The 18,616-nt window shown below is 46.8% G+C and overlaps 1 protein-coding gene across 1 annotated transcript; it reads right to left on the bottom strand.

Moving 5' to 3' along the window:
* Positions 1–3,526: 3,526 nt before the first annotated feature.
* On the bottom strand, positions 3,527–12,165 carry klf11a (Kruppel like factor 11a). The gene is made up of 4 exons (XM_073493095.1): positions 12,007–12,165; positions 7,997–8,218; positions 6,917–7,805; positions 3,527–6,063 (listed from the first exon to the last, which is right to left on the bottom strand). Exons 1-4 carry the CDS (start codon positions 12,019–12,021, stop codon positions 5,768–5,770), a joined length of 1,422 nt encoding a protein of 473 aa, XP_073349196.1. The 5' UTR covers positions 12,022–12,165; the 3' UTR covers positions 3,527–5,767.
* Positions 12,166–18,616: the final 6,451 nt, after the last annotated feature.

Raw genomic sequence — 18,616 nt, 5'->3', positions numbered from 1 at the left:
AATTGAGTTGATAACATATTGTCATTAATAATAACTATAATAATTTATTTGTTTAGTTTGTTTGGACATAAAAACTGAAGATCAGCGTGTTTGAATCAAACTGATCCTGTTTCAGTCTTCAGCTGCTGTGTGCTGCAGTACCGCTCCCAGCCGCAGGGCGTCACTGTTGCTCTCCTCCTCCGCACTTCCTGTTGTTATTTATTTATTTTAGGTCTTTTTATTCAGTTTCTTTGGCTTCAGCTGAATGTCGGTCAGTAAGGCAAGTGGGCGGGTTCCTCGTCAGCCAATGACGCGCCCCTCTGACTCAACGTCGTCCTCTCCCATTGGTCACACCCCCCCAGCGCCGGCTCGTGATTGGCTGGTCGCTGTTACCGGGTGGTGGAGAGAGAGGCCGGTTGTGTAACTCAACACGTAACAGAGCCGCTGTCGTCGAGCAGAAACTTCATATACGGGACGATGTATGTTTATATAAAGCAGCAGAGCCGGAACACTGGCTCGACCCGGAGTCTGCCCGCCTGTTCCCGCCTCGCTCACAGATGTGACCCGCATTCAGAGAGCCGGGTTCACCAACACGGAACCGCTTCATGGAGTTTAACCTGAAACTGACGCGTCACGTCTGAAAGTAGCGTCACACTTCAGTGATGTTAAACTAATGTGGCAGTTTACAGTCCAGCAGCATGAACTCTCTAACACACAGACACACACTACACACACTACACACACTACACACAGACACACACAGACACACACTACACACTACACACAGACACACACTACACACAGACACACACAGACACACACTACACACTACACACAGACACACTACACACAGACACACACAGACACACACTACACACAGACACACACTACACACACTACACTCAGACACACACTACACACTACACACAGACACACACTACACACACAGACACACACTACACACACAGACACACACTACACACACTACACACAGACACACACTACACACAGACACACACTACACACACTACACACAGACACACACTACACACTACACACACTACACACAGACACACACTACACACACAGACACACACTACACACACTACACACAGACACACACTACACACAGACACACAGACACACACTACACACACAGACACACAGACACACACTACACACACTACACACAGACACACACTACACACAGACACACAGACACACACTACACACAGAGACACACAGACACACACTACACACAGACACACAGACACACACTACACACACTACACACAGACACACACTACACACAGACACACACAGACACACACTACACACAGACACACACTACACACACTACACACAGACACACACTACACACTACACACAGACACACACTACACACAGACACACAGACACACACTACACACACTACACACAGACACACACTACACACACTACACACAGACACACACTACACACAGAGACACACAGACACACACTACACACAGACACACAGACACACACTACACACACTACACACAGACACACACTACACACAGACACACACAGACACACACTACACACAGACACACACTACACACACTACACACAGACACACACTACACACTACACACAGACACACACTACACACAGACACACAGACACACACTACACACAGACACACACTACACACACTACACACAGACACTCACTACACACAGACACACACTACACTCACTACACACAGACACACACTACACACAGACACACACTACACACACTACACACAGACACACACTACACACAGACACACAGACACACACTACACACAGACACACACTACACACAGACACACACTACACACAGGTACTGTACTGCAGTACTTCAAGTAGTTTTTTATGCTACTACTTAATATTTTCTAATAGTTGTTCATACTTGACTGCTTCACTGTGTATCTGACGGTTATGGTGACTTTTCAGATTCAAACATGGTCAGAACATAAAATAAGACTGTTTAGTATTTAACATGAGCTCCACCAGCTCAACATTCACGTCCTGAGTACATGTTAATGGATCAGTTATATATTTTAACACATTTTACAGAAACCTGAGATACAAACAAACTGTGATGGGAACTGATCTATAAGAGCTGCAGCCAGGAAACATTCACAGATCTGTCCTGTCATTGTGTCCTCGCTCCACCGCGCCTCCTTTCTGTCTGCCACCCTTCTCAGATGTGCATGTACGTACATACATCCTGAGGTTGTGTAGAAAATATTTATATATTTAATATTTATTGTAAATATTTTCTAAACAACCCAAAGAACTAAATTCAGGTACATTTAAGAAGCCAGTGGCAGAGAAAGAAAGGAGACGAGGCGGAGCGAGGACACAACGACACAGAATATAAGTGCCCTGCTCTGCCATCAGCGCCTGGGATGAAGGGATGAAGGGATGAAGGGATGAAGTGATGAAGTGAAGTGATGAAGTGAAGGGATGAAGGGATGAAGTGAAGTGATGAAGTGAAGGGATGAAGAGATGAAGTGATGAAGTGAAGGGATGAAGTGATGAAGTGATGAAGTGAAGTGATGAAGGGATGAAGTGAAGGGATGAAGTGATGAAGGGATGAAGTGAAGTGATGAAGTGATGAAGTGAAGGGATGAAGTGATGAAGGGATGAAGGGATGAAGTGAAGGGATGAAGTGATGAAGTGATGAAGGGATGAAGTGAAGGGATGAAGTGAAGTGGTGAAGTGATGAAGTGGTGAAGGGATGAAGTCTCTCAAGACGTCTTGTGTTTGAAATGAAGTCATCGTTTCTGTTTAATGTTTCTGTGTTTTGCAGTGAAGAGTTCATGTTTATAGAAATACATAAAGTCGGAGCTGAGCGGCGGCTCTGGGATGATCAAGTGAATTGTCCCATAAAGTGTCACATTTGACAAAATATAGTTATTAATGCTTATTTGTGACTTTACATTCTCGTGAGTAGCTTGTGAATTGCTTATCTTAGCCGTGATTATACATCATAATGTATTTGTTTATGATACTTTGTGGAATATTAATCAATATCAAATATATTATTGATCCATTAACATGTAATCCGGACTTTGTTGTTGCAGCTGGTCGAGGTGGAGCGCATGTTAAATACTTTCAGTCTTATTTTAAATTCTGATCACAGGTTCTGTTTATAAAATCTTGATCTGAAAAGTAATCATAACTGTCGGGAAGCAGTAAAGTATAAGAAATATACAAATATTACATAGTAGCATAAAATGAAACGACTTCATGTACTGCAGTACAGTACTTGAGTTAATGTATGTAGTTTCTTTCTGTCCTGTAGTTTTTGGGAACATATATATATATATATGTCTCATTCTCAGACAGAAGATGTTGAACATTTCCTGAGTTTTTATAATCAACAAAACTGAATTAGCTGCTGTTAGCTTAGCGACGATGCTCATCTGTTGTAAAAACTGCTCCCAGAACAAACCAAACTGCCACCTGATGAGTTGTAGTCCCGTGAGAAAGAAGAAACTACAAACCAACACTTTATATTTTGTGGTAAATTTTTATTATAAAAGCCATATTCTTCACCATCGCTTACAGGCAAATGTTCAGAAATGGGATTATTTCGATATAAGCCGTTATTATTAAGAATAACATTTAATAACATGAGGTATTTTCTTACTGGCTACACTATGGGCCAAATCAAGATATCAAAAACAGCACTTTTTCCTCAACAAATGTTTATTAAATAATAATAATAATGTATAAAGCAAAGATAGTAGGTAGTATCACAGTGAGGAATACTGTCCACTGACATTTTAAAAATATCAATAACTCGTACTGTCAATAAATGCAGATCGGAATACACGTAACATTCATATAGATATCAATATATTTACATTATTTACAGTCACAAACGAATGAACAGAAGTAGGCTAATAATAGAAGCACGATACAGAGGCTTTGGCAAAAAATAAGAAGAGTGCATACATTTTGCTAAACATGACATTTACACATGAAGTAAACATGATTATACACGGAGAGAGTACAAAAACAAGCAAGATTCAAAAAATCCAGTGCAATGTCAGGTTTTTGTTGGTTTCTGTCCGTGGATGAGTAGCAGCCGGTCGCCTTCCTGTCCTCCTCTTCCTCCTTCGGTGAGTTTGTGGTTGGTGGGATTAAAATGTCCTGAGCTGCTCCGCTGGCTGCTCCGGCTTCGTCTACATGACTACAACTCACAACATCTTGATTCTGATTCATTTCTGGTGATACTCTGATTACTTTACTTTAGTAACTGTGGCAGGTTTGTTCCCGGTTTCAAAACACACAAGAACTGTCACCAGGCTGCAGGCAGGAGAGCGTTTACACCGTTAAATGTTCAGAAACAGACAAAGAATCTGAAAATAACACAAATCACTCAGGTTTTAAACTCACTGCGTCAATGTCGGCAACCAAAAGATGATCCTGGGTCCTAACGTGGCAGGAATTCAGGCATTTTTAAACTGTGAGATTTCTCCTCGAGCCAGACTTACAAAACAGATTTGATTATTTAATAAAAGGTCTCAGTAGGAATCTTTTCTGTAACGCTGTCTGACTCTTAGAAAAACAAACTTTAAGTAAGAATGAATGAATGAATCAGTTACACACCAAACATGTAAATATGGGCTCAGGTTTAAAAACACCAGAATTCCCCTTTAACAGGCTGTTTCCTGTGTAAACACTTAAACTCAACTTTAATCTGATCCGACTCAAAACAAAACACAGACGTTGAGTTCAGACAAACCTGCAGGTAAAATCTGTTGAATGGATTGTTTGAACTTTGGTTCATGGTCCTCAGAGGAAGAATTATACTGACTTTGCTGATCCTTTAATTTTTTCCTCTAGCGCCACCTGCAGGTCACAGTCTCCACTGTTTAAACACCTGCACTCAGGCCAGGGTCACTCTGAAGGCCTTTACACACTGGGGATGTTTTTGTCTGCTTTCAAAGTGAACACTAAACAAACCACAGTGCGCTGAGACGAGCCCGGTGAAGACGACTATCAAATCGTTTTAATGCGATTATACACTCGTGTTTTGCAAATTCCGGTCGCTGCTGGTGTGAACACAGTATTTCTCATTCTCGTGGTTTATTCGTCACGCCCCCGGCTGTGTTAAGGCCTTTAAACTAATTATATACATGCTAACATTAACGTGTGCAAAATTAGCATGTTAAAGTTGACATGTTAGCATGCTAACAAGATACACATCAGCACATTATCATGCCAATATGCTAATGTTAGCATGCGGCTCAAAGTACAGCTGAGCCTGAATCAGAAGATAAAACCTTTTGACTGAAGTAAAAACGTAGCCTTTCCTCTGGCGCCACCTGCAGGATCTATTTTGTGTCAGTTGAGTTTTGGGGGGAACTTTTCAGCCTCTTGGGGTCGTTGGTGCATCTGAACAAAGCCTCCTGCCGGTTGGAGCCGACAGTAGAGACGTAGGTTTGTCTGTCCAGCAGTGAAATAAAAAGTGAAGCAGACGGAGCAGACGGTGACAGTGAGCCGCAGTGAGCTGCTGAATGTGACAGTTAGCAGAGTTAGCATGTTCTGATCACCCTGTTCTTCATGTAAACGTAGCCGGAGTTCACCAGCCGAGTCTGATTTGTAGAGTAGAAAAGATCCTCCTGATGTGGAGCTGATTGAAACATCCAGTCACAGTTTAACCTGGAAGTGTCTAGTTGGCGGTTGCCCCCCCCCCCTCGCCAGGGTCCTGAGTTGGCCCTGTGGGCTGCTGACTGAGTCCGTTAGTTGGATGTGGAGACCAGCATGCCGACAGGAAGTGCAGAGCCTCTGTTTTGGCCCTTGGGCAGTGCCACTTTGTTGAGGTCTCGGGTTTCGGTGGGCCACGAGGACGCCCTCTTGGTGGTCATGTGCCGCCGGGCGTGTTTGGTCAAGTGGTCGCTGCGCATGAAGCGCCGGTCGCACACGTTGCAAACAAACTTCTTCTCGCCAGTGTGCGTCCGGCGGTGGCGGGAAAGCTCGTCTGAGCGGGCGAACTTTTTGTCACAGCCCTCCCAGTGACAGCTGAACGGCTTTTCACCTGAAGAAGAAGAAGAAGAAGAAGAAGAAGAAGAAGAAGAAGAGAGGAGGACAAACAGAACAAAAAGCACAAGGTCACAAAACAATAATCACTTTTACGTTTCTGATTTTTCTTTTTTAGCTCTAAGATCTGAACGTTGACGTGTAAACAACGATCAGGAGGTCAAAGGTCAGATAAGGAAAACCATGCATCTCCAAAACCTCCAGCTTCTCACGAGTTAAAGGTGCAGTCTGTCTGATTTATATTCCAAACAAACAGACAGGGGGCAGCATTTTACCAGAGTAACCACTCACTTAGCTCATTAGCTGCTGTTAGCTAGTTAGCTCGGTTAGCGAAGTGGTCCAGTGGTCTGGACTGGGAGCTCAGAGCACCATGGTAGTGTTGGTGTTCACACCGCTAACACAGGAGCTTTGGACCAGACCGGGCTAGCATGCTAATTGCAGAAGATACATGTCATGATATCAGAAGATCTATTTTTCCACATTCTGTTGAAAATTTGAGTAAATTTTTAACTGTTTTCAACCAGAAATCTTACATATTGCACCTTTAACTGCCCTGTTTTCAGGTTTCTGACTGAAACAGCTCTGTGATGTTCATGCTCCCCTCAGGATGACCTGTGATAACTTTATTGGTCCTCTGACGTTTCATCATCAGGTCAACATGCTGATGAGTCCAGTACTTTGGTTTATGACCGAATACCTGCAGAACTGATGACATCATCAGCTGAGAGAACATTTTACAGCTCGTCAGCGCTCTCTAGTGGTCGAACCTGCCGGCTGTCGACTCTGTGTTTATAAATTTGGCTCAGAAAACAAAGATCACCTACATGTTTCTCTGTAACGTGTCCTCTTACCTGTGTGTGTGCGCAGGTGAGCCTTCAGGTGTGAGCTCTTGAAGTAGGTCTTCTTGCAGCCGGGGAAGTTGCAGACATAATTTCGTCTGCGGGAGAAGTCGGCCTGCGAGGCGCCGCCGCTCGCTCCCGTGGGCATGTAAACGGGGGCCGGAGCGAGGGGGAGGAGCTTTGTGTTGCCCAGCGTCATGACAGTCTGTGGGCCCTGCTGCGACTGGGAGACGGACGCCTGGGGAACCACGAACATCACGGTCCCCTGCGGCACGGCGGAGCCAACCAGCAGAGGCTGAGCGAAGCTGGAAGGAGACTGGGGCAGGATGGGCTTGGGGCCCCCCTGAGTCTGCACCTGAACCGGAGCCTGGACGAAGGCAGAGATCATCCCCGTCCGGCTGCTCACCGGGAAGACCTGGCAGAGGACCGGAGATGAGGAGACCGGAGAGGAGGAGGAGGAGGAAGACGGCGGGTAGGAGTGAGGAGGCGACGTTGAGGATGGAGGAGAGGACGGGCTGTCAGGAGACGCAGGAGGTCCGTCCTTCTCCTCTGGAAGAGTCTGTGGCGGGGTGGAGGTTTCTGTCGGCTGGCTGGTGGAGGGAGGCGCAGGAGGAGGAATGCTGAGGCGGTCGGCCGTGTGGCGGATGACGCTGGTGGCCATCGCTCTGCTGGGCGGAGCCACGCAGGACACGTCTGTCTGAGGCGGAAGTGCTGAGGTCTCTGAGGTGGAGGGGGAGGAGGAGGGGCGCGGGAGGCCGGTGTGGGAGTCACAGAGGAGGGCGGGGCCAGAGCCGGGGCGGGGTAAGACTGGTCTGGAGGCGGGGCTCAGACCGGAGGTGGTGGTGAGGACAGCGGTGGTGGAGGCCTCGGCGAAGCTCGGACTGTGAGGCGGAGTCATACACTGACGGAGGAAACCACAGAGATCATAATTAAAATGGAGTCAGGTGGTTGATCAAAGACATTTATTCTCTCAGTCAGTCAATTAATCAATCATCGGAAAGTCGAGTCAGTTTTTGACTTTTGAAACTTCAAAAATTCAACTGTGAACTTCAACATTTCATTTGTAGACGAAACCTTTTAGATGTTTCTTACCAGCGAGGACAGAGCGATCAGGTCTTTGGGAGTGTCCCCCCCCTCTGGGTGGAGATGGATGGAGTCACAGGAGTCGGAGGTGGGGGTCAGTGGGCGGGGTTTGTGCGACCTCTGACCCCAGAAGCTCATGCTGACGAGCGCCTCGGCGGCCTCCAGGTCGTGATACTCGACGCACGGCTTCAGCTCCATGGTTGTCACCTGCCGGCCGTCCATACGGTCAACCTGAGGAAGATCAGGAGGATCAGGATTAAAACAAACAAGGAATCAAAGAGCAGAGCTAAAAGATGTACAGATGCTGTACAGTGATTACTTCTTCAGTTCGACAGCTAAGTCAATGAGGAAGTATTTTCTATGTGAGTTGGGATGCCAAATATGTCTGAGTATGGCTGAGTTCCCTAATGATCAGAATAATATTTTTTCCCTCTTTGTGCCCACATGAGATAAACAAGTGTTTTCCTATGTTCACAGAAAATGTAAATCTGATTTGGGATCCCAAATGTGTCCTCTAATGAAATGTTCCTGCTCTATAAAGTTAAAATCAGTTTAACAAGATTTTAAATAAGAGTTGATATTCATATTCTCACAATTACTTTAAATAATTACAATTTCAAAAATTGGGATCCCAAATGTGTTCGGCTGAGTTCCCTCCAATTCAGTCCGAGACTGACCTCAAATTAAGTGTTCTGCTCCACAATGTTTGGTTGTTCAGTTTGATTTCACAGCTAAGATAAAAAAAAAGAAAAGTATTTTCATTGTGAGTTGGGATGCCAAATATGTCCGGCTGAGTTTCCTGATGATTTCAATAATGCTAGTTTTTTTTTGTGTGTCCGTGTGCAGAGTTTGGTAGTTTTCTTCTTCGTTTGACAAGAACAATAATTTGGGATCCCAAACGGCCTTAATGATTTGGAGACGGATACTTCTGTAATAAAACCGTCCTGATGCTCTCAAACATATTTAGTTTTACATAAGTTCCTTTTGTGACAGAAAATCTGTTTGATTTGCCATTTAACTAACAGCAGCAGGAGGGATGCAAAATGGTGACTTTTACTATAAAAACTTCATAATGACTAAGTCAGCTGGACAACAAGCTGGTTGTCTTTTCCTCTTTGTTCCTCTTCTTCTTCCTTTAGGAATGAAAGTCAATGACAGTCCTCAAATTAAACGTCCTGTGATCGACATTGTTTGATTGTTGAGTTGGGATCCCAAATAAGTCTGGCTGAGTTCCCTGATAGTTTTACTTAGTTAAAAAAGGTTTTTTTGTGTGTGTCCACAGAGTTCGACACAAATACTTTCGTTTTCATTTTATAAGAACAATAATTATGAGTTGGGATGCCAAATGGCTTTCTGGACTTGATTCAGCCCTGTATGGTTTTTTTTCTTTCTCTAATGAAGCCGTCTTAATGCTCTCAAATATATTTTTTAAGTTCTTGTGTGTCTAGAAAATTTGCAGGGATGCAAAATGGTGACATTTACTGTAATGACTTGAAAAAGTGAAGTGGACATCAGCTGGTGCTCAACAAGCCATCCTTTCCTATTTTCTTCTTCTTCTTCCTTCAGTAACCAAAGTGCACACCACACATCTAATTACCAATGATGTCACTGTTTTCCCACTTCCCCTGAACGCCACACAGAAAACAAAAAACAAAAGGAAAGCGTGCTCGCTGACCAGCGGCAGCCGAGGTCAACAATCACACCGAACACTGAATAATGTCGCCGGGAGGTGACGGGGACAAAGGGCTCCTGGGTGCTCGGCTAAGTTGGCATCTGGTGAATGCTCAGCTGCACGTACAGGAAGGGTGGAGGGAGGGCGAGCGAGGGGCGAGAGACCTAGATATATAGATAGAGAGAGAGAGAGCGCAGGAGCGAGAGAGAGGGGCCCCACTGCAGCGGGTACACCCAGCCGACGGGAACCTCCCCTGCACCCAAGAATAGATGACGGGAGGTGGCGTGCCAGATATAACACCCCCCACCAAAAAAAGAAACAAGCCCCGCCCCCTCCTCCTCCTCCCTCATTAACATGCACCGACTCGCCCTTAGAGAGAGAGAGAGAGAGAGAGAGGGAGAGAGAGAGAGAGAGAGAGAGAGAGAGAGGAAGCTCCCAACAGGAAGTGTAGTTGGAGAAAACAAAGTCAATCTGTTGCAACGCGCACACACACACACACACAGAGTACGGAGCTCCGGCGCTGTGATTTCCCACGCACAAGATCACACAAACACATCACACAGCAACACATAATGAGATTACAGCAGCAGGAAACAATGCAGATCATCAATACAGGAGACAACACACCTGTTTACTGACAGCAGCACACCTGCACTAACCCCACGCGGGTGTTCTGACCCGACCGCTGATTGTTTTCTGTTCATGTTGGTGGTTCTGGTTTGGTTCTGGCTCCTCCGTGGTCGCGTCACGGCTGCTTCCTCTGCTGTCTCTTTGTTTTCAGGCGCAGCTTTACGAACAAACCGAGCCGGATTCTGATTAATCGATTCAAATCGATCGATTCTGACGTTAATATTTCATTTCTGATCGACAGAAACATCCTGAGCGACAATTTTGATACTGGAGTCGACTGTTTCGATCAATAATTCAGATTACTGTTGATTTAACTGTGATTTCTGTGATAAATGAATCTGAGAACATTTTTTTAGATCAGAAATTAATCAGCTGACATCGATATCGGATGAACATGAAGTGTTTCATATTAATATAAATGTCTGACATCATTAAACACGTAAAGACTGAACTTTAATGTGATTTATTAGTTAACTGGTGTTACGCAGCTCAGATAAACCCGGCACAGCTCGCTGCCTGCAGAGACCCAACAACAAAGACCATCAACCAGAACCTCACAAACAACAGACGAGCCCCAGCCGGATCAATCCGTTCAGATCCATCGATTCTGACGTTAACATGTCATTTCTGATCCACAAACACGTCCTGAGCAACAACGTTGAGTCTCTGTTGACTGTTTTTGATCAATAATTCAGATTATTGTTGATTCAAATGTAAAATTTTATTTTCTATTTTCTGACATTTTACAAACCAGAAGTTGATGTTTGTGTTTAACATGAAGCAGAAACACTGAACTTTCACTCATCTGCAACTTCTCTGGAAATCAGCTGCAAGACCAGAACCTGGTTCTGCTGCACAGAGACACAGAGCGGCCGGACCGGCACCAAAACAAAGAGCTGCTCATCCTCATCAGCCCGAGAGCCTTTAACTTTATGATGCACACACACACACACACACACACACACACAGGAGACACACACACACACACACACACACACACACAGGAGACACACACACACACAGTCACACACACACACACACACACAGGAGACACACACAGGAGACACACACACAGTCACACACACACACACACACAGGAGACACACACACACACACACACACAGGACACACACACACACACACACACACACAGGAGACACACACACACACACAGGAGACACGCATACAGTCACACACACACACACACAGGAGACACACACACACACACACACAGTCACACACACACACACACACACAGGAGACACACACACACACACACACACACAGGAGACACACACACACACACACACACACAGGAGACGCGCACACACACACACAGGAGACACACACACGCACACACACACACAGGAGACACACACACGCACACACACACACAGGAGACACACACACACACACAGGAGACACACACACACAGTCACACACACACACAGTCACACACGCACACACACACGCGCAGTGTGACCTCAGATAAACCAGCTCCAATAAGACACAAACAGGCGCTAGCAGCGCTAGCAGCGTTAGCATGCTAACCCGCAGCCTGCCCGGAGAGTTGCGGGTCTCGGGGGTCGGTCGTGGTCGTGACCCGCAGGTATCGATCACTTCTGACCACAGAGACAACTTTACAATGAAGTGTGCGGCGGGCAGCCGGTCCGGTCCGGTCCGGTCCGGTCCGGGCGGTCCCGGGCAGCGGACTCACCTGACAGCGGAGCATCGGGACGAGTTCAGTCCGACAAGTGTGTTGGAGCCGCGGGGAGCAGCGGGACGTGAGCGGTCGGAGCTCCGGCTGAGCCGCTGCCAGCAGAACCTTCAGCAGAACCTTCAGCAGAACCTTCAGCCGAGCCGAGCCAGAAAAAAGACGAGAAAAAAACACAGAAACAAAATTCAGAGCGGTCTGGCGGGTGGTAACACGCAGCCAATCAGGCGCAAAGGTGTAGCGGGCCGCGGCCAATCAGGCGCGAGGCGGTGCGTGATCGGTACGTGGTCGCGACGCCATTGGCCCGACGCGGGGTGCGTGGCTGTCGGGGGGCGTGTCCGGGAGTCAGCGGTGTCACAGTAAACCCGGTGAACCCGGCGCGCGCTCGAACTGGGGGAAAGGTTGGGAAGCAGACAGGCGCGAGGCGGGACCGCGACACGCGAGCACGCGCGGGAGAGGCGTGTAGAGCACCGCGGACACGAGCCGGTCCAAAGGTACCAGTGGCTTCAGGAAACACACCGAATATACCGACATTAACGAGCCCGCACACGCACACGCACGCGCAGCAGCTGATCCGCCACCGTCAGTTGTTTTAATGGTGAATGTTTCCTGTCAGCAGCCGCAGACACACAACATGAACACTCTGCAAACAGCTGCACAGTAGGAAGTAGTAAAGAAATGTTGTCAACTTAATTAACTCTTTACATATTTGATTCATAAATCATCTTCATGTGTTTTTCATGTTTGAAGATGTTTTTTATTGTTGAAAGGAAAAACAAACAGCCTGCATCAAACACAACAACAGATAATGAAAATTATAACTCTGTTTTTTTTAAATGCAAAAGAAGAAAATATTAAAGAAATTATATGTTGTCAACTTAATAAGCTTGTTTTTCACATGTAACACTGATCATCCCGTCACGTTTTATTTTAATATCACAGTCAGAATATAACGGCTTGTTATTTAAATTAAAAATGAGCCTTTTCATAAACAGAATTATGGTTCTGTTTCTGCAACGACCCGGTCCAATAATACATAAACATCATGATGTAGAATCTGTTATCTTATTGTTACAAGATGTTTTCATGAATCACATGAATAAATAAAGTGTGTTTGTTCTTCACGGAGGACAAACGAGCTGCAGCTCACAAACTGAACCGACTCTGCTGAGGTGAAGCTCATGTGACATGTAGATGTAAACAGACGGGTGTGGAGGAGGAGTGTGTGTGTGTGTGTGTGTGCGTGTGTGCGTGTGTGTGTGTGTGTGTGTGTGTGTGTGTGTGTGTGTGAGAGTGTGTGTGTGTGTGTGTGTGTGTGAGCCGCAGGATTTTTTTCTTTCTTTGCAGATTATAAACAACATGCATGTCTCTGCGGTCACATGACAGCAGGTCGGAGACAGTGTGGACGGGTCGATGACGTCTGCCTTGTGCGGTTCTGCAGCAGGAAGACAAAAGAATCATAAAACATGAGAAACAAACTAAACTGCATGTTTTTATCTTTAATCTGCTGCAGCAGAGAGAAACCCAAACTCCACTCAAGGGTTGTTCCTCTCTCTTTGTGTTGTTTTGTGTTTTGGGCCGGCTCGGTTCCCTTCACGTGTCCGTGGACTCAGACATGTGCATGTTAAACACAAGACAGAAACAAAGAGGGAAGTAAAGAGTCAAGAAGAGACAGATGGGAACAAAGAGAGACAGAGGAGCTGCGATCCTGCAGCTCAGAGGCCCTCAACATATTTCCTTATTGTCTTCTTCCTGTACCATCCCCCCCCCCTCCTCCTCACCCCCTCCCCCCCCCCTCCTCCTCACCCCCTCCCCACCGGGCCGATGAACCCGGGGACTCCTATGCGTCGAGGTTGTAAACAGCCTCTCCGATGAAGAAGTCCAGGGCGGGGCTAGAAGGCACCGTCCTCCCCTTCCTCCCCCATTCCCTCACACACGTCGGCCCAGCACCGGCTCCTTTGTTGTGGCTGTGTGTTAACCCTTTAAAGCTGCTGTGAGAGGCTGTAGGTCGAGCTGCACCGCCACCAGCACCACCAGCACCACCCTCATCACCCTCATCATCATCACTGTGACATGAACACACAGGGGAGGGAGGAAGGTGGAGGTGATGAGGGGCTGTGGGGACACGTCAGCCTGTCTGAGACGGAGCCAGACAAAGAGCTGGTTTGTGCTGTGATGCTTCAGATATCAGTGTTTGATTGACAGGAGAGAACCGGCCCAGATCACCGTCGTCCCTCCGAACAGAACTGAGCTGCAGCTCGACACAAACCCGATAAACGGCGTCATGGTTCAGACTGAACGAGCTCAACACGCTGCTGTAGAAACGTCTGCAGAGAGTAAACTCAGAAAACTGGGACAAAAGCAGGATCTGGCAGCAGGCAGGGGTGACGTGAGTTCATTTTCATTTTCAAGTTCAGTGAGGTTGTGAAATAAAAAAAGGAAAAAGAGAAACACACACACACACACACACACACACACACACACACACACACACACACACACACTCTGGCGGTCGGCGCATGAAAAACGGTTTCCAGGCAGAAAACACTGGCAGACTTCTGCAGGAGGAAGACGGAGCTCAGCTGTTTGCAGAGGAACAACCTGCAGCTGATCACAACGAACTCACCATCAGAGGAAACATCACTGAGCGTGGACACTTCTGTCCCACCTAGCGTGGACACTTCTGTCCCACCGAGCGTGGACACTCCTGTCCCACTGAGCGTGGACACTCCTGTCCCACTGAGCGTGGACACTCCTGTCCCACCGAGCGTGGACACTCCTGTCCCACTGACGTGGACACTCCTGTCCCACTGAGCGTGGACACTCCTGTCCCACTGAGCGTGGACACTTCTGTCCCACCGAGCTGAAACATCTCCAAAAGACGTCTTTTCAAAGTCTTGGACAACATTGAAAAGACGTCCAGTGGAGTTGAATGTTTTTCAACGTCTTTTCAACGTGACGTCCAGCTGACGTCCTTCCACGTGAACCCTCACAGACGTCTGAAGAACTTCTTGTGGATCAAAATTAAAGTTTTTATAGGTCAAGTTTTACTACATGCAGCGAAGTCTACAGGGAGGATTCAAACCTCCAGCCTGCAGGAGGCGTGCTCTTTACCAGGAGAGCTACTGATCAGCTTCATCGAACACCATGTGCTCAGCCAACCTCCATCAGGTGGACTACTGTTCCCAGGTTGGCTGAGCACATGGTGTTCGATGAAGCTGATAAGTAGCTCTCCTGGTAAAGAGCACGCCTCCTGCAGGCTGGAGGTTTGAATCCTCCCTGTAGTTTTTGCTGCAGAGTAAAATTTGGAAAGTAAAAATAAAACCTTTAATCACAACAAGTTCTGCAGTTGTCTGTGACTGAAGTTTAAAAAGAGGTCGAAAATTACAGAGTAAAAACTTTAATGTTGAACCCTGTGAGGACGTCACTGGTGAACGTTGAAATGACGTCTAAAAAACGTTTGTAGATGTTTCTGCAGGTCGAGCTGCGTTCAAGTTTCTGTAAAGTTAAAGACACAATCTTTACTTTTGTTGCAACGTCACAAAATCTCTTTGACAATTCAGCAACAAACTGTGTTGACTCTTCAAACAACAGCCGAGTGTTATCGACATAACAAGACGATTAGATGATAATTAGTCTGCTTCATCAGAAAAACGACCCTGTGACAGCAGCTCATCAAGACCTGCGTTTCATCTCGTCAAACACAGCAGCCTTTTCACACCACACACTGATTTTTGTCCCAAAAAAATCATCCAGATATTTATAAAAAAGGTTTTTGCACATCCACGAGGAGGGATCTCGAGTTCAGCGAGACTTTGGGTCCAGAGGAAACTTACTGTGCATCACTCACGTAACGTAAATGAGCTTCAGACCAAGTGTCCCGTGTGTAACAATGATTCTGGACAAAATGACGTAACGCAGCTCTGCGAGTTTTCACATCGGACCCTGTGTTCATCACATCCTGCTGCTGGGCACAACTGCTTTTCTTTATATTCTAGCCTTTGTTTTCTCAGAGGGGTTCACATCATATTCACGACTGGGAGCTGTCCAGTACAACCACAGCCTGATGTGTGATGGTAACGGTGGAGCGAGTGCTGCCTTTCTGGGGATTTGAACCGGCGACCCTGCGGTCACAGGCTCGCTTCTCTAAGCTTTAGGCCACCACTGCCCGTTTAAACCTAAAACTATGAAGCTGAAGTCATTTCATTATGAGTCTCTGTAACCTGAAGGCAGACATCATCACAATCCAGAGACGGACACAAAAGGTGAGCTGGTGTGCTGAAGGTGCTGAAGGTGCTGAAGACTGAACTGAGACGTGATCTTTAGATCAAACTGTGTTGGTGTGATTTCTGTCTTCTCACCTCTGAACCTCACGATGTCTTTGTCCAAGAAAAGAGGAGGAGAAATGAACCGGCGTCCGTCACCGACTCTGAGTCGCCGCGATCTGAGGTGATAATTGGCTGGCTGTTGTCATGGAAACGAGGGAGGGTGAGTTAATACCTCCAACCTGAGCCCAACGAGCAGGACGGCACCAGCAGAGGAGAGAAACGGGGAGATGTTTCATCGGGTGTCCACTCTGACATTTTTGGGGAAAGTGTGGTCGTCTGTCCTGCTGCAGCCGAGACTAAAGGGACAGTTCACACAAGATGTTCAGTAACTTCATCTTCATCTTCATCTTCATCTCCTCCACGCTGATGTGGAGTCAGATCTTGGAGCCATCGGGTTTAATTTGAAGGTCCACTCTGTAAGAAAGTTGACTTTTTAATCTCGGTACCAACTCGACCCAAAGCGTCAGTGTTTGAGTCGGGACTGAGACTGAAACATTCGTCGCTCGGTGACGTTATTAAAGCAACCAAGGTTTGTTCTGCTGCTCGTCATCGGTCCGTCTGCATCAGAACCTCAGAACCTTAAATCATGACACGTTTAAAAACATCTGTGTGTGTGAGTGTGTGTGTAAGTGTGTGTGTGAGTGTGTCTGTGTGTGTGTGTGTGTGTGGTGTGTGTGTGTGAGTGTGTCTGTGTGTGTGTGTGTGAGTGTGTCTGTGTGTGTGTGTGTGTGTGTGTGGTGTGTGTGTGTGAGTGTGTCTGTGTGTGTGTGTGTGTGTGTGTGTGTGTGTGTGTGTGTGGTGTGTGAGTGTGTGGTGTGTGTGTGTGTGTGTGTCTGTGGTGTGTGTGTGTGTGTGTGTGTGTGTGTGTGTGAGAGAGAGAGAGTTTAGGACCCTGCACATTACTGCGAGGTCGAAGGTCGTTCCTCCTTCAAGACTTCCAAGAATCAGTCCTCCAGGAACTACAACCCCCAACACACACACACACACACACTCACACACACCACACACACACACTCACACACACCACACACACACACACACACACACACACACAGCGGTTTGAGGGCTGGTCTGATGTTTAGATGTTTGTCACCTGGCAGGTGATTATAGCTGTTCTGAGTGAGACAAACACACCGGTGAGGTGATCACAGCAGACACTTGGACCCTGACTGGTTCAGACGGGTCCATAAAATCAGTCCGGAGATTAAGATCTGACTTTAGTAAAGAATCTTATTTAGTCTTTGAGGTTAGTTTCAGGTTTAGTCGCTGGATTGAATCATTAAGTTTAGTTGTTGAGTATGTGTCCTCCAGGAGTTTGGTCTCGGGTCTGACCCTGTAGCTCCGGAGTTCAGGCCCGACACGAGTCCTGACGTGTGCCGACAGCTCGGTCTGCAGTGAGACTCTGACTGGAGTTTGTGTTTGACTCAGTTTCTGGAGCCGCTCAGTGAAGCTGGAGTCTGATCGCTGCAGCAGATGTGACTCCCAACGCAAACAGCAACGACCTCACTGACCAGGACACACCCACGCTGAGTGAGTGTGTGTGTGAGAGAGTGTGTGTGTGTGTGTGTGTGTGAGTGAGTGTGTGTGTGTGTGAGAGTGTGTGTGAGAGTGTGAGTGTGTGTGAGTGTGTGTGAGTGTGTGTGTATGAGAGTGTGTAAGTGTGTGTGTGTGTGTGTGCAGGGTGGGTGTGTGTGTGAGTGTGTGTGTGAGTGTGTGAGTGTGAGTGTGTGTGTGCAGGGTGGGTGGGTCAGTGGATGTAGGTCAGGCTCCAGCAGGAGGAGGTGGGCGCTGCAGCGAGACGTTGATCCTCAGCAGAAGTTGCTCGGCTCGTCTCTCTGCTGTCGTCTCTTCTCCTCCAGCTGTTCCTTCTCTCCAACTTCCTCCTCTGTTCACTTGTTTCTCTCATTTTTCTCCACTTTCCTCAAACTTCTCCATTAATCCAAATTAATTAGGATCCTTCAGGCGATGATGATGTAATCTCTGATTATTTCCACTGAACTGTGTAAGACTTCAGTGAAAGGGATGATGGGAGGTTTCCTTTCTGTGCTGAGGCGGCTGATTCCAGACCAGCAGTCAAACATCAACAAACACTTCCTGTATCATCCTGCCCTCGTTTCCTGTCCACGACTAATGTGTCATCAAAAAACCTTTTTCCACAAATTCATCCAAAACCACACACACACGCACACACACACACTGCAGGCTGCTTCAGTCAGATTAAAAGGTTTTTATGTTGAAGTTTAAATGTTCGACTTTGTATTTAATCTGTAGAAACTTGTTTTTGC

Source organism: Pagrus major, chromosome 22, assembly GCF_040436345.1.
Source record: "Pagrus major chromosome 22, Pma_NU_1.0".
In the NCBI taxonomy this organism is placed as follows: domain Eukaryota; kingdom Metazoa; phylum Chordata; class Actinopteri; order Spariformes; family Sparidae; genus Pagrus; species Pagrus major.
Note: the sequence above shows the minus strand (reverse complement) of the source record. Positions and strands in the feature narration are given on the sequence as shown.